Source organism: Desmodus rotundus, chromosome 12 (genome assembly GCF_022682495.2).
Source record: "Desmodus rotundus isolate HL8 chromosome 12, HLdesRot8A.1, whole genome shotgun sequence".
Lineage (NCBI taxonomy): Eukaryota > Metazoa > Chordata > Mammalia > Chiroptera > Phyllostomidae > Desmodus > Desmodus rotundus.
In genome coordinates this window covers 35885210-35913194 of record NC_071398.1, presented here as the reverse complement: position 1 = coordinate 35913194, position 27985 = coordinate 35885210, and the positions used below count along the sequence as shown (strand labels likewise).

Genomic DNA, 27985 nt, shown 5'->3' with positions numbered 1-27985 from the left:
TTTGAGCAGAGACCTGAAGAAGGCGAGGCAATGCGTCAGGTGATATCGGGGGAAGACTATTCAAACAGAGGGAACAGGGACCGGTTTACAAAGGCCTTGAGGTCAGATGTGCTTGGAGTGCCCAAGGAACAGTGCTCCTCCCAAGATGCCCATTCAGGAGGCCGGGGGTCGGATGGACATTTTAAAAACATCCTAGTGAAGGACTCACACAGCCTTCTGACGCTCATTTTGGAAACTTGGGCTTCCAGATCTGGTTTTCAGCTCAGCCTCACCCTTTATTAGCTGGGCTTCATTTTGCTCTTCTGTAAAGTTTTGGGGTGGCATAACAGCACCCTATTTGACAGACGTTTGTTCGGTTCAGTAAGGGAGCTCTCAGCATCCCTCACCCATTCCACAACAACCTTTTGCTTGTCTGCTTGCTTTTCCTTCCCCCTTTCTCGTTTTTCTTTTCTCTCTATTCCTCTTCCCCCAACCCCCTCCTCACTCCTTTGTTTTTCTCCTTCTCTCTAATTCTCTTGTTTATTTTCCCCTTTAATCAAGCGTTGTCCAGAGCTGCCTTCAACGCGAGCATCGGGGTTTCCGCGTCGGTGAATCCCCCGCGAGGTCTGGAAGGGGCTCCGCCTAAGCAAACCTAAGAGCAGTGTGCGTGCGTATTCGGAAGCACAGGTACCTTCCCGGCCGCTTGCGGAGGGGAACCGCGGGGGATCAGCGTCTGCTGGGGAGCTTGCCCTGAGGCCGGACAGGGGGATGGTTTCCAGCTTCTCCAAGGAGCCTCGTAGGATGGGCTGTCGAGTCTTTCAGCGCCTCGGAGACAGCGCCTGCCGGGTCTGCCTCCCGCAGACGAGCTCGGGAACTGCCGGGCGCGGATCGCCGGGCGCGAGGCTCGGGTTGGAGGAGCCGAGCGAGCGGAGGGCGTTTGGCCTCCCGGGGCCGCCGTAGCGAGGGGGCGGGGCCCGGAAGGGAGCAGCATGGCGGCTTTGGGTAGTGACAGCGACGAGGACTTGGTCAGCTATGGGACAGGCTTGGAGCCGCTGGAAGAAGGTGTGTGCCTTTGGAAAACGGGCCAGGGGCCTAGGGTTCGGGGCGAAACGCATAGCCCCGTGCCGGGCCTGGGCCGGCCCCGGGCCGAGACCCCTCAGCACGGGCGCTGGAAACAGCCTGAGAAAGGCGTGCGCCGAGCTTTCTTTCGGGCGCTCGCGTTCCGGAGGGACGAGGGGAGACTCTGGGGCCTGGGAAGTGGGAAGATGACGAAGCCAGCTTGTGGGAGAGCGTTGTTCGGAATGGTCAGGCAATGGCTTTACTGGGAGAGCACGTTTGAGCTCGGGCTTGAAGCAGGAAGAACCAGCCGTAGGAAGATCTGGAAAGAAGCGCATTTCGGGCAGAGAGAACAGCGAGTGCGAAGGCTCTGAAGTCGGAGCCAGGTTGGCACACGGCGGGGCAGGCAGGACTGCTGTCGGCTAAAAAGACCGGCGCAGAGAGTTTGGGTTTGTATACGAAGTGCAGGAGTCATTGCGGAGTTCACGCAAGTGAGACACGCACATTCTGAAGATCTCTCTGTAGATTTTGAGAACAGGCCTCGGGGTGGGGGTGGGCAGGAGCGAAGCAGGGCGGTCCGCGAAGAGGTCTGGTGACGAGGGGGTCTGGGACTGGAGAGTAGCGGCGGCCGTGGTCAGTGTGGCCTGGGCCGCGAGACACTTTGAAAGCAGAGCTGACGACACTTGCTCGTGGAAGGTGGGGGAGGGCAAGATGGAGCAAGGTTCTCTACCCCGTTTCTGGTGCGATCCACTTGATGATGTGATTGGTTCAGCGAAATCCGTACCGAATGCCCGGTGAGCGCCGACGGCAGTGCCGCCCGCGGGAGGGATGGGGAAGCGTGGTGGGCGGAGTTTCCTGCGGAGCCCCTGGCGGGCCCCTGCGGTTCAGGGCTTTTCCTACCCTCGCCGCGTCCCGCCAGGTTGCTTGTCCGTCTGGGACACTTCCACCTGTGACCCCTTTATTCCCTAAGAGCAGTTCTAATCATTAGAAACTTCAGCTGGACACTGGCCCTGCTCCTACTCTCTGCTTACAAAAAACAGGGTAGTGCTAGTCTCCTGAAAGCTTTTAATGTGTCTGAAGACAGCCTTTGAATTTCTTTTAACACATCTCTGTACCACTCTTAACATCTTCACTTCTCTGTTACATTCATTTTAAAGTCCTCTACCCAAATTTGTTAAAGCCTCCCTCCAAATGTGGGACCAGAACGTGGGTAGAGAGGGCTGTCACCAGTGTGTCTTCCATTCTAGACTGTATTTCTTTAATACAGCCTAAGATTACGTTATTGGCAAATACATCACCCCATGATGTCAAAGAAAATTGTTGACAAAGATCCCTTTTTCGAGGAGTCCCAAATCTATTTGAGAGCTGTCAATTTATTTAGAAATGTCCAAGCCTGTAGAGATATTTTAAAGAGTTTGAGTTTTTTTGAGCCAAACAGAAGACTTGCCTGGAAGCAGGATCTCAGCAGTCTAAGAAAAATGCCCCGCAAAAGACAGCTTGTAGGGTTTAAAAAAAAAAAATGCACTTGGAATTAAGGAGGGGGCCCAAGGAAATTAAATGAAAGTGGAAGAAAGCAAGGTGGGGATTGAATTACAGGGAAGCTAACAAATGGTGTGCTCCCTTGAGGGAGGATATACGTCTGACAGGTCTGAAAAGGATTACTTTGGTATTTCGAAGGCGCTTTAACGTAGATGCACAAGAACAATGAACAGAACTTGCTTAAGGCAAAGATAAATTATTTTCTTTTCATTAAAGATTTTATTTACTTATTTTTCTAGAGAGAAGTGAAGGAAGGAGAAATGGAGAGAAACATTGATTGGTTGCCTCACACGCCCCCAGCTGGGGACCTGGCCCACAACCCAGGCATATGCTCTGATGGGGAATCGAATTGGTGACCTTTTGGTCTGTGGAATGATGCCCAACCCACTGAACTACACCAGTCAGGGTGGCAAAGACAAATCTTTTTCTAAAAATGTTACATGCCTGGGGTGTGTCTGCCCACCATGACCCGCCTGTTAGGAATCTACGATTAGATCACCCTGTGAGGTCACTGGACTTGTCAGATTTATTGCAGAACCCCCTTTCACCCACAAAACAAAAGTACAAGGTTCACAAGTGCAAAAGTATGCGATGGTAGACGTAAATAACCTATGCAAGCTAACAGGGAAACTTGAGAAGGCAGCATGGGATCCTCTGAGAGCTGGTTAGGGCTTAGCTATGCAGGAAGAGGACAAGGGCCACACATGCAAGGTGAGTGCTTCTTACAACCACGTTAGGCAGCTGTTTACATCCATTCTATATTTCTGGCCTCACAGTTGTTCCCTCGTGAGTGACGTACGTGAGACATCATCTACTTGACCTATATTTTTCTAATTGTTCATGTTTTGATTTGCACAAAATCTGAAATGAAGCCTAATGACCTCACCTTCCTTTCAAAGTGGAAGAAAGGGGCATTTAATTTCTTGCCTAAAATCATCCTTTAACTTCTCACTATTAGAAATTTTTAAGGATTGATTCATTGTTTCCTAAGCACTTTGAAGTTTAAATGCACCCTGAGTACATTTTACATTATAACATACTAGACCAATAATCATTTTTATGTCCTGCTTTGAAGTTGTAGCGACAGGTTAGACAAACATTGTTGGAGGAAGGGCTCCACTCCTCTGAGTTACTGACCCTGACAGGACGGTTTGTTGGCTGTGCTGTCCCGGAGACCCACAGATACGTAGGCCCTCTGGCCTGGAAGGAAGGGGGCACCCGTCCTCATCTGCTCTTTCCTTAGACACTTTGACTTGGCTCTAGAATCTTCATCTCCAGCTCATTGGGTATGCAGATTAATTTTAGGACAATTTTCCTCCTCCTTGAAGCTGTGACCCTCCCACTTAAAACTGTCTGTGGCTCCCATCCCCCACAAGGCACACCACAGACCCTGCAATACCACATTCAAGGCCCTCTGCCTGCACTTCCCTTCTGGTTTCATCTTCCATGCCTTTATTTTTCTAGTCCTTTCCTGCCATCCAGTCAGACTAGACTACTTTCTCAAAATATCTGACACGACCTTTTAAACCTGCTGTGGGACTGTGTCCCCATCTGCAGCTATCAAATTCTGCCCCTGCCTAGGGCGACTGTGATGTGGTGGTCCTTACACGTTGTCAGAAGAGTTCCTGTACGTGCAGGCCTCCTCTGCGGGGCCCTGGGCACCCTGGGAGCAGGGATGGAGTTGTGCTTAGTTTTCCCTACCCAGCGTCTAGAACAGGGCTGCTTCTATGGTAAGGCCCTCAGTAAACTTTTGGCTGGGGATGGGTGGCAACCCAGGTTTGGAGACAGAGTTGAGATCTGATTTCAGCTTTGTGCTTATTAGCTGTGGCCCTCAGGGCAGTTACTTAATCAAAGCACCCTTATCAGGGTGTGATAAATGAGATAATATGTATGACAAGAAGGAATTAGTTGTTATCGGTAGCAATAATTATAATAGGGCCTGGCTGAAATGCCTCCTTGCCCCTGGAGTTTTCCATGCTGTGGTTAGAGGAGGCGCCTCCTCAGGAACCCTGTGGTTGCCCTTACTGTCTGCTGCTACGGGTTCCCAGTAGCTGTCTTCAGATCTTAGATCCTTTTCAGGTCAGAAGCACCTGGAAAACTGAGCAAGAACAGCACCTAGCATTGGCAGGACTTACCCTCTCTGACCTTAACCCGGGAGCTCCCAATCGGGGACGATTTTGCCCCCTTGGGGACATTTGGCAGTGTCTGCAGACACTTTTGGTTGTCATGCCCGGGGAGGGGGCGTTGCCACTGTCAGTTGGTGTTACAGGCCAGGGATGCTGCTACGCATCCTGCGGTGCACACGACGTTCCTCACAACAAAGAAAGACCAGCACAGACTGGCACTGCGCACTGAGGTTGAGAAGCTCTGCCGTAGCCGAGAATCATGCCAGGTGCACATGCAGTAATGGCGTGTGTGTACTGCGTTTCTAATAAATGGTGGAAATTGTGGGTCCTAAGTTGTAATTCAGTTTTTTAGACTGAAGTAAAATTGTAGCTGATACTAACTGAGCTTTGCAAAGACCAGGCACTGTGCTTAGCTCTCTGCCTGTGGTATTAAGTCCTCAGCACCACTCTACAAGGCAGGCTCCGTTATTGTCCTAATTTTGTAGTTTTGGTGCCTGAGCCTTATGGAGATCAAGTAACTTGCGCAAGTTCACAGAGCTAGTAAGTCATAGCGTAAAGGGATTTGATCCCAGATCTCCAGGTCTTCAGAGCCTGGGCTCTTCACTACTATACTGTGGATTATACTCCAGAAATGACCTAGAGACCTCATAAGCCAGAAGGAAGATATTTTTTTTTTACAAGTAATCATTTAAGACAATGAGACTGGAAGTTTCTTTACTTTTGTTCCATCTTCCAGAAGTAGTAACTGGCTTAATTATTGAAGTAACAGGTACACATGGATTTTAGGACACATCTTACCTAGTGTACATAATAATAATAATGGTAATAGCTAGTACTTAAAAAATATTTATTTATTTTTAGGGAGAGGGAAAGGGAGAGAGAAAGAGAGGGAGAGAAACATTAATGTGTGAGAGAAACATCAGTCAGTTGCCTCTCACATGCCCGCACCTGGGGCCCTGGGCCGCAACCCAGGCATGTACCCGGACCGGCAACCCTTCGGTTTGCAGGCCGGCACTCAGTCCACCAGCCAGGGTAATAGGTAGTACTTTAGAAGTATTTATTTTGTGCCCCTTTTCTTGCTAAGCACTTCACAGGCATTATTTTATTTAATTTGTGTAACAGTTCTGTGAAATCGTTATTACTATTAGTGTCGTCCCCGTTTTACAGATTAGGAAATTGAGGCACTGGGAGGTTAAGATGACTAAAGTCCTAGTTGCTAGTAAAGGTGGAGCAGGCTTTAAATCCAGAGTGCTGTGACTCTCAACCCTGTGCCTTTAACTACCGTAAAACTTGTTTTCTGTACTGAATGTTTGAAAGTAACTTGATGGTTACTTTTCATTTTAAATGGATTCAGAATTTTGAATTGGCATTTGGTAAAATTAGGTAGTAATTGGTATCATAGTACCTGAAACTTTAAACCTAAGGAATTTTTAGACGAGGCTACAATGTATTAATTTCTTTTCTGCTTGTGTGATGTAGCAACCCAGCCCCTATCAGCAAAATCAGAAAAGGAATAAGTTTAAAGAAGAGTAACTATAGAATCAGAAGATTCCCAGAAATAGGAAACTCTTGAACTTTGGGGAAAATGGGCAGTACCAAAGGGAAAATTCTGGTGCCAGGGCTGCTATGAAGTTTTAGAGAGATGTAGAAGTGTTTCTTCTGTTGCAGCTTCTGCCTGCCAGGTACTGCCCCGGCAGCTTGACTCCTTCACTTTCAGCAGGTTTCACTTCCATCTGTTTGAACTGTCCTCCTTGATCACTGTAATTCAGTTTTCATGATGGAATTTAGTGGGACAAGCAGGCCATTTTTTACTAAAACATTTCTCATATAAAAAGGGATATCTATAATTTTCTTAGAACTGTAAAGAAGCTTGGTAAAATTTATGCTTCCTAAGGTATATAAATTAGTGAAGTCTAGGAATGGCAACTTAATTAAAATTATTTTATTTGAGCCCTGGCTGGTGTGGCTCAGTGGATGGAGCCACACCAGCCTGTGAACCACAGGGTTGCTGGATCGATTCCCAGTCAGGGCACATGCCTAGGTTGTGGGCCAGGTCCTCAGTAGGGAGCACGTGAGAGGCAACTACACATTGATGTTTTTCTCTCTCTCTCTTCCTCCTTTCCCCTCTCTCTAAAAATAAATAAATAAATCTTTAAAAAATTTATTGTATTTGAAGTTACAGGAAGTGAACAATTTATTATATTTAAGAGATAACATTTTCCTTAATTTTTTTTTCTAATCCACCATTCCCTTTTCTCTTTCTCATTCAAAATATTTTTCTTTTAGGTGAAAGACCAAAGAAACCAATTCCTCTTCAGGATCAGACTGTCAGAGATGAAAAAGGAAGGTATAAACGGTTTCATGGAGCCTTCAGTGGAGGGTTCTCTGCTGGATACTTCAACACTGTTGGCTCAAAAGAAGGTATGCTTTTCCTATTTATAGCTACTATGTTGCTAACGTAAGTGATTGAAATATCACAAGATTCTCACTTCCCCACCTTTCCCTTTTTAAAAAATTTCTTGTAACATTTAAGTACTGTGCATACATTGTACAGTTTTGCGTTTCCTGAGCGTTGAGAATGTTTCCGAAGTCGGTGTGCACGCTGTTCACTGATTGCAGTCTGAAGGTCAAAGAGGTTTTGTTTCCACTTAAAAAAACAACAGCCCATAACTGAATGATTAAATGATGATGACGACTTCCATTTTACATTGCCTCTAGCCACGCACAAAATACTCTCACCCGATTCCCTCAGGTAACATCATCTCACATGGCTCAGTCACTAAGGAGGACAGGTGTCACAGCTGTTTTGTAGATGAAGCCACTGAGGATCAGAGCTGCTTTCTCCTGACGTGGGACCAAGCCTCCCTTGTCAGCACATGCTCTTGACCTGGAGAAAAATCCGTTACACTTTTCACACAGGGCAATATAGTATGTTCCGCACTGATTAAAGTAATATACTTTTTTTAGAAACTAGAAGAAAAATGGCTTAAATATCTCAGATATGAATGGAAGATGAACTTATTAACTCATGCAGGAATTATTAAAAACAAGATAGGACAGATTTTTAAATATATATTTTAAAAATAACTTGTAATGTGGTAACACTGTAATAACTGTGTATAGTGTCAGATGGGTACCAGAGTTATCTGGGGATCACTTCATAAATGTCTAGCCACTGTGCTGTCCACCTGAAACTATATAATACTGTATGTCAACTGTAATTGGAAAATAAATTAATTAAAGGTAGCATGTACACAACAATGGTAAAATAAAAATGGAAAGTAATGCAAGAAAGAGAGAAAATACTTGGGGTAAATAAGACGGTTAAAGTTCAATATCCAGAATGTATCAACATCAGTTCAGGCCCTGTGTGGTGTGGCTCAGTTTGTTGGGCGTCATCCCGCAGGAAGAGGGGTCACGGGTTCTATTTCAGGTCAGGGCACGTGCCTGGGTTGCGGATTCAGTCCCTGGTCGGATGGGTGCAGGAAGCAACCTATAGATGTTTCTCACATCTATGTTTCTCTCCCTCACTTTCTCTCTCCCTCCTTCTCTCTCTAAAAATAAATAAATAAAATTAAAAAAAAATAAAAAGTTCAGCTCAATGGCCTGGCCTGGTAGCTCAGTTGGTTAAAGCATCATCCTGTTATACCAAGGTTGCTAGTTTGATCCCCAGTCAGGGCACCTACAAGAACCAACCAATGAATGCATAAGTAAGTGGAACAACAAACCATTGTTTCTCTCACTCCCTTCCTCTCTAAAAAAAAAAAGAAAGAAAGAACCAATGAATGCATGAATCAGTGGAATGACAAATTGATGTTTCTGTCTATCTCTCTCCTCACCACCACTCCTCTTTCTCTAAAAATTCAATTAAAAAAAAAATAAGATCAGTTCAGTGGGCAAAGATAGAAATGCTATTTGGAATATTTAGCCTTATATTAACATAAGCAAATTAAGATAACTAAGGCACTATTAAAATAGCACATTCATTAAAATGTTTAAAATGACAGTAGTGTTTGTGAAGAAAGAAGCTCACTAATACATTGCTGATTATTATAATTATGGCTGTGCTGTAGGTTATAATTAAAAATTAGGACCAGCCCAAATGATTAGTCAGGTAGACTGTGCTATGTTAATATACTGGAGTGTCTCTTTACCATTAGGAGTGACAGATTCAAGGACTATGCAGGAATAGGGCAAAGGCTATAGAAATCCAAAGGGAGGGAAGGTGTTGGGCCCGAGAGAGCAGATCCTCGCTCTTCTGGGGAATCAGTCTCCCAGGTTGGCCCAGAAACCTGCTTCACCCATCTGCCAAGAGTAAATCTACCCTCACCCCGCAGCAAGACTCTTGTAGGATATCAGAAAGCGGGTACGTCACTATGAGAGAAATCTAGAGAAGTTTGTCTGCAGAGGGCTACAGATACATTTGACTGCCAGAGCATTCTCTTGCTTTAGGCATGGCACATGCTTGCTGACTGTGGATGGACAACAAGGGCGTTAGTTATAGGACTCCGGTGTTCGATGGAACTGAGGGCTGGTATGGCCACGGCCTGCCCTGAGACCAGCCAGGCTGAGTCCTTGGGCCAGGACATCCCAAATGTTGTTTGCATTGCTTCGCTAACTCTCTCGTTAGCCATCCTTTCTTGGCTGACTAATGCACCTTGACATATTCTTTCTTAAATTATGTATTTATCTAATTCTCACCACCCAAAGATTTGTTTTTATTGATTTTAGAAAGAATGGAAGGAGAGAGAGAGAAACAGTGATGTGAGAAAGAAACATTTATTGGTTGCCTCTCATACATGCCCTGACCGGGGATCAAACCCACAACCTAGGTGTGTGTCCTGACCAAGGATCGAACCCACAGTCTTTTGTTGGATGGGACGATGCTCCAACAAACTGAGCCACCCAGCTAGGGCTATTGTTTTTTTTTTTTAATTTTAAATTTTTAATTTTTTATTGAACTTATTGGGGTGACGTTGGTTAATAAAATTACGTAGGTTGCAGGTGTGCAGTTCTATAACACATCATCTGTATATTGTACTGTGTGTTCGCCAGACACACTGTTTCTTGATGTGTCAGTTTGTTAGCATCGGTTGCTGTTCTGCCGGTCTCAGAGTGGTCCTGCCTTTTCAGATGACCTCGCATCTTTCTGCTCAGATCTACTTGTCTTCCTGTCATAGATTAACTTTTGATGTGTAATCTGATTTCACTTGGTTCCAGATTTGTATGGGGAAACCTCGCTGTATCCACCAAGTTCTGGTAACAAGGGATGGATGTGGAGATTAGTAAGTTTATGTGGAATAATTAGGTCTACATGAGCAGTGGGATGGAAAGTAGCTAGGAGTTTGTAGTTATCGGGGCTTTCAAGTCCATGGGTGTTTTTTAATTATTTAGTTATAAACCAAAATGCTACCTAGGATTGTAACGTGCTAAACTCTTTTCTTTTAAGGATGGACGCCGTCTTCCTTTGTGTCTTCACGACAGAACAGAGCTGACAAGTCTGTTCTGGGCCCTGAGGATTTTATGGATGAAGAGGTGGGTATGCAGAACTTTAATTGCCAGTTAGCTTGTAGTGGTTGTTGTAGCACCTTGTCCTTCCCCAGAGAGTTCAATGTATGATTTCCTCTGTGTATGTGAGGCTTTATCTTTTAAGTATTTGGACTGTAGTACCCTGTACATCAATGGATTCTTGTTCACCGGAGTAGTGTCGTATGCTGGGGGTAATTTCTGAAGTCAAGAGTGCAGGGGAAAGTCAAGTACAGGCATATCTCGGAGATGTCACCTGTGGGTTTGGTTCCAGACCACTGCAATAAAATGAATATGGGGATAAAGCATGCCATGTGAATATTTTGGTTTCCCAGTACTTATAAAAGTTGTGATTATATTCAACTATGGTCTATTAAGTATGCAATAGCATTATTTCTTTTAAAAAAGAACATACTGTAATGTAAAAAATACTTTATTGCTAAAAAATGTTAACCATTATCCGAAGCTGTTGGAAAAATGGCACCAATAGACTGGCTCGGTGCAGGGTTGCCGCAAAGCTTCAATTTGTAAAAAAAAGAAATATATGCAAAGGACAGTAAAGCAAAGTGCAGTGAAACAAGTTATGCCTGTACAGGCAAATGTACTTGAAAAAGCCTCAATTGCCTCAAAAATGCAGTATTCATTGAGCCAAGTCCACAGCCTTTCACAACAATTCATGTGCACTGCGCTTTAAGGAACAGTGAGTGACTAGAGAACGGAGCGAAAGGAAGTCACGTGCAGGCGCCGGGGCACACTGTTAAATCAACAATGATGGAAAACTTAGGGGTGAATAGGGGCTAGTGGGAAGGTTCTAAAGTGGTCCTGCCAGCTGCAGGGTGTGCTCCATTTTGTTTTAAAATTAAACTCCTCTTAACTTACAACCTAGTTGTGGATCCATTTGTGATAAAGATGAAATAAAATAGTTATATCAGCATGCTTTAGGCTGCAGGTAAGAGGCAAGGGGAGATACCCTTCCTATATGACTAGCATAATCCATAAGGAATTATATTTCATTTAACAATCAGCCCCAAACTCTCTCCTGTCATCTTCTGCATGTCAGCTTTTCCTTACACTAGATCTCCTCATGGTTGCAAGGTGGCTTCAGTAGTCCCCTAGAGCACTCAGGATGACCTCATTATTCAGTGGAAGGAAGATTTTCTTCTTGGTGTCTTCTTTAGATTAAGGAGATGGAATTTTCCCTCCTCTCCAAGCTCCCATCTGCTTGGACATGCTCATTCTTTTTTTTTTTTTTTTTAAAGATTTAAAAATTTTAAATTTATTTTTAGAGAAGAGAAGGGAGGGGAAAAGACAGGGAGAGAAACATCAATGTGTGGTTGCCTCTCGAGCGCCCCCTACTGGAGACCAGGCCTGCAACCCAGACATGTGCCCTGACTGGGAATTGAACTGATGGCCTTTCAGTTCACAGGCTGGCACTCAGTCCACTAAGCCACACCAGCCTGGGCTACATGCTCATTCTGAAAGCAAGGGAAATGGGATCAAAATGACTGGCTTAGATAAGACATGAGCCCCCATTCCCTAATCCTCCCTGGCCCCAGCCCACGCACACCAGGGACACCACTCCTGAAGTGCATGGTGGTGCAGAGGAAGGCAGGTTCCTGGACAGTCTCAGGACTCTGTGAGGAAAGAGGAAGGGGCAATGGCTTTTGGACAGGCAGCCAACAGTAAATGCAAAAGCACTTAACTCAGGGCCTGGCACAGAGTTGCTCATGAATGGTTTTTGGCTGTGACTCTTAAGATTTGCCTGCTTCACACTGACCTTTGAAATATTGCTTGAGAAGGATGAGGTCCTTCCTGTTTTCCTAGCTTGATAGTGCCCCTTGTGGTTCCACCGAGTGGCCACTGTAATGCTCCCGTCCATGGTCTCTGGCCTTAACTTACGTGAGGGTTCCAAAGTCAGTGTATAAAGTCAGCCACTCTTCTGCTCTCAAAGTCAACATTGTAGTTTTAACTTAAAAAAAAAAAATTAAAACTGCATGATATATCATGTTTAACAACTTTCCAAATAATTAAATAATTTTGTTTGAATTTTTTTTTAAGGATCTTAGTGAATTTGGGATAGCACCTAAAGCGATTGTTACCACAGATGATTTTGCTTCCAAAACCAAAGATAGAATACGAGAAAAGGCCAGGCAGTTAGCAGCTGCTACTGCCCCTATTCCTGGAGCCACTCTGCTTGATGACCTCATAACACCAGCAAAGTGAGAAGAATTAAACTTTCACTTTCTGATCTTGAAATCACTGCTTTGCGTATGTATGACAACCTTAGGGAAAGCTCGGTTGCAAGTAGGTCAAGCCTTCTTAGCCTAGCTTGAGTGCAAAGGGGGGTTTTGCCAAAAGGGTCTTGCACTGTTATTACACGGATTGCTCTAGAGCTCCAGCCTCATTCTACGCTCTCGTTCTGCATACCTCCTTGTCCTGGTCCTGGACATGTGGCTTGATGTGGCAGGCTTGGACCATTATGGTTTCCCAGGATACATGCTTGACGAGGACCATCTAGAGTCGCCATGTGCCCATTCTAAAGGCCCAGGAGAAGAGACGTGTGATAGACTTCCCCAGGTCAGACAAGCACCCCAAGCCCAGCCACCCAGTGCACACCCAGAGGGGCTGGGCCGTGCAGTTCTCACACGGATGGGGGAGTGGGCTCAGGCATGACAAGTACATGGGCCGGGCAGGAACTCAAAGGCTGCTTACTTCCTACTCTCCTCTGGTGTTACAAAAATGAGTTCATTTTCAACGCCTTAATATCCTAGATTATCTGTTGGTTTTGAATTGCTAAGAAAAATGGGATGGAAGGAAGGACAAGGAATTGGCCCTCGAGTAAAGAGAAGACCACGCCGACAAAAACCTGGTATGTTTGTGGATTGTCATTAACCCTAACCCTAATACTTCCTAATGGCTACATGTTTCTAGAAATAAAATTGCTGGGTCATGTGCATGTATTTTAAGGCTTTTGTGTAGGATGTGGAATAACTGTTCTGGAAGAGTTGTATTAGTCTACATTCCCATCAGGAGTGTATGAAACTGTTGCCTATTTCTGCCAAAACTGTCACAATTTAACATGGTTATTTTCTATTTATTTCTTGCCGTTGGTCTGTGAACTCTTGGAAGCAGTAATAATTTTGGGGTGTTCTTCCTGGTGCTAGAGCAGTAGTAGTTACTCATTTAGCACATTGTTGCCAGAGTGTGGGTGGGGCAGGCGCTGGCGGAAAAGCATTCCTGAGTGAGCAGTCTCCCGCCTGAAAGCTGTAGCAACTTTTACAAGCACAACCGTGCACCTCTGAAGAGTGTCAACAAGTCAGTTTTTGTGCTTTTAGTTGCTCACGACTGATGCATTTGAAATCTCTTACAGACCCTGGAGTAAAAATCTATGGCTGCGCATTGCCTCCCGGGGGCTCTGAAGGATCCGAGGTACCGTGTGGGAGGACTGAGCTGCAGTGTGTGCAGCAGCTCTTGCTCCTTTATGAATGTGGAGTTTTATGATTGGAAACAGTTTGTAAAATTAATCATATCCCATTATAGTGAAATACCCATGCCCTAAAACCATCCTCATAATACCAGATACGGTATTCAGCGATATGCCAGCGCCATAGATACCCTGGCTGTTTAAATTCTTAAAATGGAGTTGTTTTTGTTAGTGTCGTTTGTTCAGGGACTTGATTTAGTGATTTGTAATAGTGGAAATGGAAGTTTGGTGATAGTTCTGCTTGGAATTAATCACTACATTTGAAAATAGTATTTTATAGGCTTCTGTGCACCAGGCAGTGACTCACCTTCATTCCCCTTTTGAAATAGGATGACGATGATGACTACCTGCCAGAAAATGTGACCTTTGCACCCAAAGATGTCATGCCCGTGGACTTCACACCTAAAGATAATGTGCATGGACTGGCTTACAAGGGCCTAGATCCCCACCAAGCGTTGTTTGGAACTTCAGAAGAACATTTTAATCTTTTCAGTGGAAGACTTGAGGGGACCAGCAATCTTCTTGGAGATACTGGAGTGAATAAAGGACGAAAATTGGGGATTTCGGGCCAGGTAGAAGTGTTTCTGCTCTATAAACACAGAACCATTGACAGATGAGAATACTTTCCTTATGTTTGCCCCATGGTAGGCACTTACATTGATCAACTACACAAAGACTTTGAAGCAGTTATGTTTTCTAAGACATGTAAAGTACACCTTCCTGATTTTAAAATGTTTACTCCTGAGGTCCTGTGACCTATGTTCTTGGTGGAGTTGGTGTGGTCCCAGGAGTGAGGACTGCTCTTTTACACCCTGTGGGGCTGAGCAGAAAAGGACACTTCCCCTTTGGTTTGGTCAGTAGTTATATTTCGGCGCTCTCCCTCCCTTGAGCACACCCACGCCTTTCTTCCTTCTGAGGTGAGCATCTCCTAAACTCTCAGGGTCCCCACGAGACTGGCAACCAGGGGAGCAATGGGCAGCAACCGCTCATCCGGGGCTGACCCCCCTGAACCCATCTGCACAGCCCCCTTTCCCTGACTTCCCAGTGAGCCAAAGCCGCTCTGCCTTGGCTCTCCTGCTGCTTCTTCTTTCGTAAGCCTTCCTTTGTTTCACTGTCCCCCTTTGTTTATTAGCTTTAATAAACGTGATTTCAAAAAAAAAGAAAAGTTGAATTTCAATCTGCCAAGTTCAGGTCCAAGTTTGACTCCCTCTAGGACTTATTTCTAGTGCTGCTAACCCTAAGTTGTTGGGAGTGCAGGTGTAAGTTTCCCTTGCCCCGTGGGAGACTCGCTTTGTGTCTCTGAGGAGGTGGAGAGCTTTTCCTGATAGCTTGTCCTTTCATTGATTCAGAGGTTCTTTCCTAAATTGCATTTAGGAAATGCCATTATTACCTTTTCTTCTAAATTATATTTAGAAAATGTCATTATTGTTTTTTAAATTCTTTTAACAAAAAGGAATACTGTTTGGAGATCATTTCCCACAAAGATTAGGAGTTCTCTTTTTTAAAGATTTTATTTATTTATTTTTAGAGAGAGGGGAAGGAGGAAGAAAGAAAGGGAGAGAGACATCAATGTGTGGCTGCCTCTCCCGTGGCCCCCACTGGGGACCTGGCCTGAAACCTAGGCATGTGCCCTGACTGGGAATTGAACCAGCGACCCTTTAGTTTGCAGCCCATGCTCAATCCAGTGAGCTACACCAGCCAGGACAAGATTAGGAGTTCTTATAGCAGCTAGCAGAGTAGTGATGGTCTTCAGACTCTGGTCACCAGCTCTGCCTCCAGGCCATTTGACCAGCAGATGAACACTCTTCCTTTCTCCTTTTGGAGGCCTCATGTCTCCTGCTGCACTGCTGCCTGTGTGTGTTCTTTATTCCTCGGCTTGCACTAGACCCCAGACCCAGAGCTGCTGCGGGGCCTTCACTTCTGGTCGTTGTGATCCGAAGGGCTAGAGGCGGGGCTGTGGTCTGGGCCTCGCATTCGTTTCTCTCCTGGTGATCTTGCAGTGCTAATGTGGCCTGTTCAATTAAATCCTTAAAGTAGCTTTATCCTTCAATGCAGACATACCCTAAAACCTATAACTGCTGTTCGAAACCTTGTTTTTGAAGGCTTTTGGTGTTGGTGCCCTGGAAGAGGAAGATGATGATATCTATGCCACAGAAACTCTCTCCAAGTATGACACCATTTTGAAGGACGAGGAGCCTGGAGATGGACTGTGTGGATGGACAGCGCCCAAGCAGTATCAAAGTCAGAAAGGTGATCCCATAGACTCGCGGCTGGTGGTAGGACCAGTGTCGGGTCATCAGGAAGAAGGGACTGCCAGATGGGTGCTGCAGCGGCAGCCTCAGTGGAGCAGGGGTATTGGTCAGACATGCAGACTGAGAAACGAAGTGGGAAGGGGAGAGGCCCAACATGGGGAGTAAGGTAGATGTGGGATTTGGAACGGGTCAAAGCCAAAGCCGGTTGTCAAGACAGGGCCAAGGAGGGGGGGAAGAAGAGGTGTGGAGTCTGGGAGGAGCAAGTGTGTGGGCACGTGCTCACGCTGCGGAGCAGAGCTGGCACTGGGTGAGAGGGAAGCACTCCCAGCTGGAGGAGCCAGGTGGTCAAAGTAGGGCAGCGCACGCCGGAGGTCCGAAGGCCCGTGTGGTGACGGGGTGGTGGGAATACTGAGAGCCTGTACCAAGATGGAGCTTGGAAGCCGCTCTATCTTCTACATGTGTCCCTGGCTCCTAGGGGGATCTTATTGGGCTAAGAGGTGGACATCTCTCAACACAAGCTGAATTTCAAGTTGGAATCTATGGTGGTTCAGATCCTAGGTAGTATTTCAATTTTTCAATCCAGGGAGAAGACTGGAATAGGTATTAGTATAGCATGTGATTTGGAATCAGTCAGACCTAGGTTTGGATTGCTGCTTTCTCCTGCCCAGCTGTGTGGCCTTGGGCAAGGCTTGTAACCTCTCTGGGCATCATTTGTAAAGTGAGCATTTGTAAAGAGTAGTCTGGCGGTTATTGTGAGGATTACATGGCGTAACAGCTGCCTCAGAGACTGAATAAATGGCACCTCTGTTCTCTGGTTACAATAACAACAACTACCTAAACAAAGTAAGGAGGAGAGAGCTGAGCTTAAAACAATCTTCAGACACATAGCTGGAGTCAGATGAAATTTGATCTAACTCTTAAAGAAAGTATCTGAAACCTACATGTTGAAATAATCTAAGCATCACTCTCCAAACTGATGCCTATATCACATTTCTAGAGAAAAGGCAGGTGTGAAACAATGTTTAAGAGGTAGTTTGCTTAATGGTTGTGAACACAAACACTGAAGAGAGAGTGCCTGGGTCTCAGTCCTGGCTCTCCTCATTTATCAGCTATGACCTTGGACAAGCTACTTAACCTCTCTGTGCCTCGGTCTCCTTGTTTGGGCAACAGGCATGACAATGGCATGACTGTCCTGTGGAGAGTTTAATGTACGTAAAGGGCGTAGAACGTGCCTGGCCCACAGCAAGCACTCGGTAAGTGTGAGCGACCTGTCATCGTCACCACAAAAGGCACCAAGGGTTTTACGCAAGATGCTGGAGGTGTGCACCCGAATGTTACTTGGTGTTACCCCTGGGGATAATAAGCCTGCTTTTACTATCTCCATTTTCCTTCCCTTTATATTTTTTGCATTACCTTTACATTTGTATTTTAAAAAATTTCTACTAAGACTGTATATCATTTTTATAACTTAAAAGAAGTTACACAAAAAGAGCAGTGGTCCCTTCCACCGAGAATGTGCTTTTTTCTGAGGAGCCGCAGTTGTGTGGATTCAGGGAGACTTTTCACACAGGGACAAGTTCTTCCAGCATTTTTACCTGCACGTTCGGAGACAGTCGGTTGCATCGGTCCTTTCAGCAGAACCTGCCTTAGGCACTTAACCTTTCGTGGCTCAGGCACCCAAAGACAAAAAAAAAAAAAAAAAAAAAAAGGCCCAAATGAAAGAACAGATCAAAGCTCCAGAAAAAATACAACTAAGCGATGAAGAGATAGCCAACCTATCAGCTGCACAGTTCAAAACACTGGTAATCAGGATGCTCACAGAATTGGTTGAGTATGCTTGCAAAATAGGGGAAAAAGTGAAGGCTATGAAAAGTGAAATGAAGGAAAATGTACAGGGAACCAACAGTGACGGGAAGGAAACTGGGTCTCAGATCAACGGTGTGGACCAGAAGGAAGAAAGAAACATTCAACCAGAAAAGAAGGAAGAAACAAGAATTCAAAAAAATGAGAAGAGGCTTAGGAACCTCCAGGACATCTTTAAACATTCCAACATCCTAATCATAGGGGTACCAGAAGGAGAAGAAGAGCAAGAAATTGAAAACTTATTTGAACAAATAATGAAGGAGAACTTCATTCATCTGGCAAAGGAAATAGACTTCCAAGAAGTCCAGGAAGCTCAGAGACTACCAAAGAAGTCGGACCCAAGGAGGAACACACCAAGGCACATCATAATTACATTAGCCAAGGAGAGAATCTTAAAAGCCACAAGAGAAAAGGGGACAGTTACCTACAAAGGAGTTCCCATAGGACTGTCAGCTGCTTTCTTAAAAGAAACTTTGCAGGCAAGAAGGGGCTGGCAAGAAGTATTCCAAGTCATGAAAGGCAAGGACCTACATCCAAGATTGCTCTATCCAGCAAAGCTTTCATTTAGAATGAAAGGAAGATAAAGTGCTTCCCAGATAAGGTCAAGTTCAAGGAGTTCATCATCACCAAGCCCTTATTATATGAAATGTTGAAGGGATTTATCTAAGAAAAAGAAGATAAAAAAATATGAACAGTAAAAATGACAGCAAACTCACAGTTATTAAGGACCACACCTAAAACAAAAACAAAAGCAAACTAAGCAAACAACTAGAACAGGAAAGAATCACAGAAATGGAGATCACATGGAGGGTTATCAATAGGGGAGTAGCGGGGGAGAGAAGGGGAAAAGGTACAGAGAAAAAGTAGCGTAAATGGCAGGTAGAAAATAGACAGGGGGAGGGTAAGAATAGTGTAGGAAATGTAGAAGCCAAAGAACTTATCTGTATGTATGACCCATGGACATGAACTAAAGGGGGGGGGTAATGTGGGTGGGAGGGGATGTGCAGGGCGGAGGGGAGTAGAGGGGGGAAAATGGGACAACTAATAGCATAATCAATAAAATATATTATTTAAAAAATCAAAAGAAGTTACATACTCATATTAATATGTTATGATATGTTAATAGAGATTATGTGAAATATGCTAATTCTAATTTTTAATATTACATCAATACATCAACACAATGCTATATTACTAATATTAACACATCAGTTGTATAATAATTGCTAATCTGTAGTAAGTTCACATACTTGAATCTGCCCTCCAAACCACATCTTTGGTTTTCCCTTTCTGTAACGCTTTAGCCCGACTGATTGACCGCCACCCCTTCTCCCCTCAGGCCTGAGCAACTGTCTGTCCCTGAGCTTCCCAGCCTCCCCTGTGCCCTCTCTGCTGTTGTCCCCTCTCCAACAACGGCCTCTTCTCTCCCACCCCTCAGGCCTCAACATCTGTAGTTTTGACCTTTTGGTCTTTCACTGAGTGAATCTATAGTTAGCTGGTCATAATGGTTGATTTTTGAATTGTTCTTTTTTTTTCTTGGTCCATAAGGCTATAATAAATGTCCTTATGGCTCTTTATGTACATTAGCTGGATATTTCTTCAGAATAAATGCATGGAAGTAAAATTGCAGGGTTTTAAAAGAATACAAAATAGCAAGAATGTGAAATTTAGTCACAAATTACCATACAGAATGTTAGGGACTCCCAGAAGCTGGTACAAAAGTTAACAGGAGTTAGGTACGAAGTGATTTGTGGGGAAGGATGGTTACCCGCTGTGCAGCAGTCTTTGAGGCGGAAAGCCTCGGTCCCACCTGCAGCGTGGGCAGCTGGGCCAGCTTGGGGACTAAACATCAGCTGTGTCCGTGCTCACTGGTGCTCATGAGGAGGTGGCTTTTGGCTACAGAAGATGCAGTTTGTGCATATGGAGTTTTGACGGAATCACCAGTGATCAAAGAGCCTTTGTCGACGGGGTCACCTCTGCAACCAGTGGACCCTGGCTTCCAGTCAGAGGGCATTGGTCATTTTGTTTCCTGAATTGGTGATCTTTATCTCCTGTTAGAATTTCGTTTGGGAAAGACAGAGTACCTTTTAATTTGTACGAGGCTTAGATTACCAGCTGACCTGGCTGTCTTGCCTTTTGTACCTTATTTGGATGGTTGCTAAGGAAATTGGGAGGTAGTCTCCCCAAGGATCTTCACCTAGTTTCACAGTAGGATTTTTACTTTTATCCATGCTTCTTCTCTGAATGTTTTTTCTTGAGATCTTTTACTCCACAGATCATATTTTTGGTGCCCCTTAGCTTAGGACCTCATGTACTTTTTCTGTCATGGGGGGCCATAGCCTTGGGTCCCGGACAGTCTAGTCAGCTGTGGGTGGTATGGGCCCGGCTGCCTGAGCCAACCAAGCTATGTCCTTCTTCGCTGCGCTCTCTGTGTGACACCACGTGTGACTCTGGTCTTTGTGTTCTTAGAGATAAAGAAGCTGCCGTCTTTTGTCTTATTCTTATCTGTGCTTCCAAAACTAATCGGTGACGTCATTTTATAGAATCAGAGAAAGATCTTCGATACGTTGGCAAAATATTGGATGGATTTTCCTTGGCTTCTAAACCTTTATCTTCTAAGAAAGTAAGAATTTTTTTTTTTTACTGGTTTAGTACTTAAAATATTTGCTGTATAATCTGCGTGATTATATTAACAACTGGAATAATAAGTAAATTCTGTTTCCAAAACACCAGCCTAGTGACTAGTGATTGTAGAGGAAAGCGTATTCTGTTATTAGAAATGTCAGTCAGTAGCCACCCTGTATTCAAGATAGCGGGTGGCTTACCTTTTAAATCCAAACTTTGAGTGGTTATTTCCATTAAAAAAAGTCACTTTAGAAACTGGTGGGAGAATGGAATTGATAAAATTCTAGGGACAATGTAACTTAAGAAAAAGTAGAAAACTTTCGAAAGGCTGTAATGACTCACAGCCCTGACGCCTCAGTGCTGGGAGGCAGATTAACCGATGCGGGCGGGCGAGGTCCCCTGGGCAAGCAGAAGGGAGAGAAGCTGAGTAAGTGCAGGCCACGTCTCAGGAGAACTCCATGCGCTTTTCAGAGCCCTGTCTTGATCATCTTCTGTTACAGCCTGGGCCAAGTGGTGCTCTTTAACACCCCTAAGAGTCACCTGTCCCTAGGTGGCCATCACAAGTTAGTTGTGGGTGTTGAAAGCTCAGGAGGGTCGCCTGGCCATTTGCCTCGTTGGCATCCCTTTTTTAGGTTGCCCCATTCTGGGTAGTGGGCTTTTTGATTTTTATTCAGTGAACACTTGTTGACACCTGTGCCTTGGCCTGAGGCTCTCCAGAACAGGGCAGCCAGGAGCAGCGCAGCCTGAGGTATCACAGTGGCTACGATTGGTTTGGTGGTGATAGTTAATGTGTTGTGCGGTGAGCAGAATATATTCAAAGCAGTGTTGGGTGCATAGTAAGTGGCTATCAGAAATGCCAACTATGTCGAAGGGGAATGTGAGTTTTTTGCACTTATGGAAGGGGAGCTTAAAAAATGGTTGAGTCCTCATTCAACTCAGGGTTCAAGGATAAAGAAGACAAAGTCCTGACCCCCATCATCTCCTATTCAGTGAGGGGGCCAGACAGGCAAACACAGTGCAGGGCCGAGTGTGTGAGTGGACAGACAGGCTCTGGGCTTCCTGAGGGGCTCCTTGCTGCAGCAGGACTTGGGGCAAGCGACTTGGAAGAGGGCTGTGTTCACCTGGTTTTTCACAGACAGGCAAGTTTTCTAAGTATGTGGCTAAACCCCCACCTCTAAAATGCTTTGAATCTAAAGGAGGATATGAAAAGGATGTTTGTGTGCATAACCCTTTTCTGCTGCGATCCTCTGGTTTTTTGTGTCTTAGCATCGTGAGGGTGTTTGCTGGCTGACTGGGGAGTCCGGTTTTCAGAGAAGGTGATCAGGCTAAGATGATAAAAATGTGATTGCCTAACAGTGGTAATACCACTCTTATGGCCTCATCGTGCTAGGTGCTGCCCTCCCAGGGAACCACCTGGGAAACTTACAGCCATCTGGGAGGCCTGGGAAACCCAACTGTTGCCAACTTTGTGGGGTGGGACGCAGGCTTCGATGCTCTTAAAAGCCTCAGGCGAGCCCAGTATGCAGCTGGGGCAGAGAACGCCTGCCCGAGCGTCCAGCGCTCCACTGGTTGCGGAGCTCAGTTTCAGGCAGCGGAACAATCTAGGCAACAGCTTAGATAGGACTGTCTGTAAACATGTTTGTTAGACCTAGTACAAGAGAGACCATTAGTGCCGTAATTAAAAACATCTAATACTCTCTTTTAACTTACTTGTTCTGCCATCATTAATGCCCACGTTTCCCAAATACCATACTTCAATTTCAGCTCAGTCAGCTTTAAAAAATACCTCAGATGAAATAATAAGGCCTGAAGTTCCAGTTTGGAACTGAAACATAACCAGAAAAAGATTGAATTTAAAAGTAACTTACTTAAAATTATTCTTTTTTCTACCCCTCGAATCACGCTTTTCTCACATTTCTGACTTGCAGTGGGCTGGTTCTGCCCGTGGGCCTGTACATCGCCCGGGTTAACTGTTCTCACCGTTGTTCTTATCAGATGACGCATGCACGTTAGCAGCTCTGTGTAGCAGTGGCAGGGGCGCATGAAAAATGTATGCCTGTTAGAACAGTGTGGTTCTGGTGACCCTCCGGGTCAGAACGGATGTTGGCGGGGCACCAGGACAGTCTGTTCCCAGTGCTGCCTGCCTACCTGCTGGATGTTAGCCTGGGAAACGCTGGGGTTAATGACGCTCAGAGGTAATGGGTTTTCTTTGTTAAATCAAACATGATCGTCTTGTGGATGTATTTTCGGAGTTCTTTTTTTTTTTTTTTTTTAAAGATTTATCCACCACCTGAATTGCCAAGGGACTATCGACCAGTGCATTATTTCAGACCTGTGGTAGCTGCAACCTCAGACAACTCCCACTTACTTCAAGTATTATCAGAATCAGCTGGAAAGGCAGTACATGACCAAGGGACACATAGTAGGCACCATCTGAATGCCTCCAAGCGGGGAGAGTTGCTAGGAGAAACACCTGTTAAAGGTATGTATCATGGAGAAAATTAAAATCATTAAATTTACAGGAATCTGAGTGAACAAAAATCAAAATGGAAAGTTGTTTTCCCATTGAAATTTTGTCCATGATTTTGTATTCCCGAACTGTGGGAATAAAATTATTTATTGTGAATGACACACATAAGTGTGTACATCCTTTACTTCTTTTTTTAAAATATATTTTATTGATTATGCTATTACTGTTGTCCCATTCCACGGCCCCCACCTTATTCGCCTCTGCCCTGTACACCTAACCCACCTTCATTCCCCCCACCTGCCTTAGTTCATGCCCATGGGTCATACAGACATATATATATATAAGTCAATTGGCTTCTCCATTTCCCATACTATTCTTAACCTCCCCCTGTCTATTTTCTACCTATTTATGCTACTTATTCCCTGTACCTTTTCCCCACTTCTCCCCTGCTCCCCACTGATAATCCTGCATGCAGTCTCCATTTCTGTGATTCTGTTCCTGTTCTTGTTCTTCGCTTAGTTTTTGTTTTGTTTTTTTAGGTTCAATTGTTGATAGCTGTGAATTTGTTGTCATTTTACTGTTCATAGTTTTGATCTTCTTCTTTTTCTTACATGAATCCCTTTAACATTTTATATAATAAGGACTTGGTGATGATGAACTCCTTTAACTTGACCTTACCTGGGAAGCACTTTATCTGTCCTTCCATTCTAAATGATAGCTTTGTTGGATAGAATAATCTTGGATGGAGGTCCTTGCCTTTCATGACTTGGAATACTTCTTTCCAGCCCTTTCTTGCCTGCAAGGTTTCTTTTTAGAAATCAGCTGATGGTCTTATGGGAACTCCTTTGTAGGTAACTGTCTCCTTTTCTCTTATTGCTTTTAAGATTCTTTTCTTATCTTTAATCTTGGGTAATGTAGTTATGATGTACCTTGGTGTGTGCTTCCTTGGGTCCAACTTCTTTGGGACTCTCTGAGCTTCCTGGACTTCTTGGAAGTCTATTTCCTTTGCCAGATTGGGGAAATTCTCCTTCATTATGTTTTCAAATAAATTTTCAGTTTCTTGCTCTTCTTCTCCTTCTGGCACCCCTATGATTCAAATGTTGGAATGTTTAAAGTTGTCCCAGAGATTCCTAAGCCTCTCCTCATTTTTTTGAATTCTTGTTTCTTCATTCTGTTCTGGTTGAATGCTTATTTCTTCCTTCTGGTCTAAACCGTTGATTTGAGTCCCTGTTTCTTTCCCTTCACTGTTGGTTCCCTGTACGTTTCTTTTATTTCACTTTTCATAGCCTTCACTTTTTCCCCTATTTTGCAAGCATACTCAACCAATTCTGTGAGCATCCTGATTACCAGTGTTTTGAACTGTGCAGCTGATAGGTTGGCTATCTTTTCCTCACTTAATTGTATTTTTTCTGGAGCTTTGATCTGTTCTTTCATTAGGGCCATATTTCTTTGTCTTGTCTCGGCTGTTATGTAGTAAGGGGCAGAGCCTTAGGTATTCACCAGAGTGGTGCAAACCAACAAATACTTTTAATGTGGCGTGGTACATGGGGGAGGGGTCTGAGTGGGAACAGTGCCACTTGCTCAGCTCTCCACCATCTTTCAGTCACTTCCCCCACTAGCCAGGAGCAAATTGGGCCCTCCCATGCTGATTCCTGGGTGGGTGGGTTTGTGTACGTTCTAGGACCCTGTGGGTCTCTCCCATAACCTTTCCTGTGAAGCTGGGAGTTTCTCCAGCCACCTCAACCCCCACAGGTTTTTTCAGTCAGAGGTTTTGAGACTTTATTTCCCCTCACTGGAACCCTGGGGTTGTGTGGTCTGTCTCGCTCCCTAGTTGTTCCTCCCACTTTATCCGCACACAATCGTGGGACTGCCAGGTCTACCAGCTGCCCCCTTGCCTACCCTGGTCCTCCTGCCGCTGCAGCCTTGCCGCAAGTCCTCTCCACCCTGGCTGCCCTTCTCCGCTCATCCTACTGGTCTGGATGAATGTTTCTTCTTTAACTCCTTTGTTGTTGGACTTCTACACAGTTCGATTTTCTGGTAGTTCTGGTTATTTTTTGTTCACAAATTTGTTGTTGTCCTTCTTTTGGTTGTGCAGAGAGGCACAGTGTGCCTACCTACGCCTCCATCTTGGCCGGAGTCTTGTTTTCTTATAAGTTACCTCAAATATTATGTCTTTAGACATACCTTCCAGGCCTCCCCTGCCTACCACATAAGCCATTTATCGCTCCCTCCACCCCCACTGCCAGCCTCTCACTGAAGTCACCCTTAGTCACATCACTCTATTTTTTTCCACAGTCCTCCTCTTATAAAAATCCTGTGGTGCTGATTTTGGCTTCTTTTTTCTTAGATTTTTTAATTTATTTACTTTTAGAGGGGGAGGGAGAAAGAAAGAGAGGGAGAGAAACATCAGTGTGTGGTTGCCTCTTGCGCGACCCCCACCGGTACCTGGCCCACAACCCAGGCATGTGCCCTGACTGGGAATTGAATTGGCGACTCCTTGCTTTACTGAATCCACTGAGCCACACCAGTCAGGGCTGATTTTTGGCTTCTTTAATGTCCTTCTCCTCATTAGTGAGAGCAGACCCTATCTGCAATGTCCTCCCAGCCCCAAGCTAGTGTCTAGGAGGGAGGGAGTGCTGAGTGGGAGTGTGAAACACGAGTGAGTGAGTGATGGTAGCTGTGCCCTGCCCTTGTGCTGGGCGGGACTGTGGACAGGGCAGCTGCCATGACCAGAGTTCAGGATGTCAGTTTCCATGTTCCGGGACCAGCACTCACTGGCCTGATAAATATCCAAGTACTAAGCTCCATTTTCACCAACTGTAAATTAGGAGTCCTATTATTTTATTACTGTCTAGGTTACAGGGATAATATGAATACAGATGATACACTAAATGTAAAATACTGCAATTACATAAACTTGTGACATTAAAAGTATATGTACAGAGAAATGTAATATATTTGTGTTATGATACTTTTCATCTCTCCTATTATCGTTTTTATTTAGGTTCAGCTACTTCAGTGTTAGAATTTCTGTCCCAAAAAGATAAAGAGAGAATCAAGGAGATGAAGCAGGCCACCGACCTTAAAGCAGCTCAACTCAAGGCCCGGAGCCTGGCCCTGAGTGCCTCAGGCAGCAGAGCCCAGCCCTCCTCTCCTGACGGCGGACACTGCTCTTGGCACCTGGCATCGAGTGGTGGGACGGCCACCATGAAAGCCAGCAACTTCAGACCTTTTGCCAAAGATCCAGAAAAACAAAAACGATACGAAAAGTTTTTAGCAAATATGAAACGGGGTCAGAAAGGTGAGTGCGAGGCCTGGGTCTCCCACATCTCAGCCACGGGCAGGGTTCTCGCTATTCTGACCCTAGTCCCAGATTTAAAGTTCAAGTACCCCGCTCTGCCAGTGTCTGCTTTGTCCTGCTCTACACAGTGCAGAGATTTCAGGCCCCAGCTCTTGACCTTAGAAAGCGAGAACAATTAGCTTGTGTTTCTGTGTATCTCAGATAGCTGTATGTCCCAAAGGTGGCTGTTCTGTTAGAGAATGTGTCGTGGTGGCGGCTAGTGCTGAATTACAGACGGTTTACTGTTTGCGAATGCTTGACTTCTGAAAGTGATACATTTCACACCAAGAGAACAAGGTCATCTCCCACTTTATCTTAAGGTCCTAACCATCCAGCCCTAAGTCATAGTTTAAAATTTGACTTACAGAGAGAGTTGGCTCTTGAACCATTACATGGGGGAAAATCGCTCTGTAATCTCCGAAGTAAATAAAGACGGCAAGCTGGGGGAGAGGGCTGGCTGTTACACGCAGTGGTCCTCGTGAGAGGTAGCAGATTGGAGCGGTTGGTTTCCCAAAGCAGAACTTTGTGTACTTGGACTCCCTACTAAGATCCCAGCTGCCTGCTGTTTATTTGTTAAATTCAAAAGGTTAGAGAAAGGAGTGTTTTTTGCCAAAACTTAGGAATGTAGTTGGGATGAACTTATTGTCTGGGAGTGGTAACAATTTCCTCATTTGAAAAATTTAATCAAGCATTTGTTCCCAAATGTTTTTCTCTGATACATCCAGCGGAATTCAAAAGAAGCATCACTGTGAGGGAGCGAGCACTATTGCCTGCCAAGTACCTCCCCGTCATGCTCTTAAAAACCAGGATGAGGATTTGGCTACTCTAGTGAAATCGGTAGAGACACAGTGGTACCGCCAGATGCCCAGTGCTTTATCTCAGAGTGAAGCGGTTTCTTGTTCTGTGCACCGCAGATGCTCTGGAACATTGTCTGGATCCCGGTATGACAGAGTGGGAGCGAGGCCGCGAACGGGACGAGTTTGCTCGGGCAGCCCTGCTGTATGCATCCTCCCATTCGACCTTGTCCTCCAGGTTCACTCATGCAAAGGAGGAAGACGACTCAGACCAAGTGGAAGTTCCTCGGGACCAAGAGGTCTGTAGCCATCATGTCCCTATGGGGTGCATTTTAAAATTAAAGCACTGTATAGCCAAATATTTTAAATCCCTCAGTGAGAAGATCAAAATAGACATGGTATTATAGAGTTAGAAGTTATTTTTATGCTTTCAGCTTTCAGTGTTCTTTAGCAAAAATGTGGCATAAGTGGGTTTTGTAATTTTGAAAGATTGTTTGAAAACTTTTCAATGGAAGAGCAGTCAGGTCCGATGTGTGACCACGTGGTGAAACAGAGTGGACGTCTTTTCCCAGAATGATGTCAGTGACAAGCAGTCGGCCGTGAAGATGAAGATGTTTGGGAAGCTCACCCGAGATACATTTGAATGGCACCCTGACAAGCTTCTGTGTAAGAGGTTTAATGTCCCTGACCCTTATCCAGAGTAAGTTGAATAAACCTGCACTTCCATCAGTACCTATCCCCTATGTTAAAGCTAATTTTCTTCTTACATACTCACACAAATTCCCTTTTTCTATATGAACTTACTTATAAATCAGTTGCAAATTGTGCAGATTTAACTCCTATTAATTTGCTACTAAAAACTAAACCAATGTCCAGATAGCAAACATTCCATACTGAAGATATGAAATTTAGATATGTATGTCAAGCTATA

At 44.8% G+C, this 27985-nt stretch overlaps 1 protein-coding gene across 1 annotated transcript in view; it reads left to right on the top strand.

Moving 5' to 3' along the window:
* Positions 1-950: 950 nt before the first annotated feature.
* GPATCH1 (G-patch domain containing 1) overlaps positions 951-27985 on the top strand; it is a 38253-nt gene continuing 11218 nt past the window's right edge. Inside the window, exons 1-13 of the mRNA XM_024577562.3 lie at positions 951-1041; positions 6987-7121; positions 10150-10235; positions 12285-12445; positions 12998-13095; positions 13597-13655; positions 14040-14282; positions 15813-15960; positions 20369-20448; positions 22728-22932; positions 25925-26221; positions 27175-27353; positions 27627-27754. Coding sequence (XP_024433330.2) covers positions 969-1041; positions 6987-7121; positions 10150-10235; positions 12285-12445; positions 12998-13095; positions 13597-13655; positions 14040-14282; positions 15813-15960; positions 20369-20448; positions 22728-22932; positions 25925-26221; positions 27175-27353; positions 27627-27754 — 1892 coding nt within the window. The 5' untranslated portion in view covers positions 951-968. The remainder of the gene's footprint in view (positions 1042-6986; positions 7122-10149; positions 10236-12284; positions 12446-12997; positions 13096-13596; positions 13656-14039; positions 14283-15812; positions 15961-20368; positions 20449-22727; positions 22933-25924; positions 26222-27174; positions 27354-27626; positions 27755-27985) is intronic.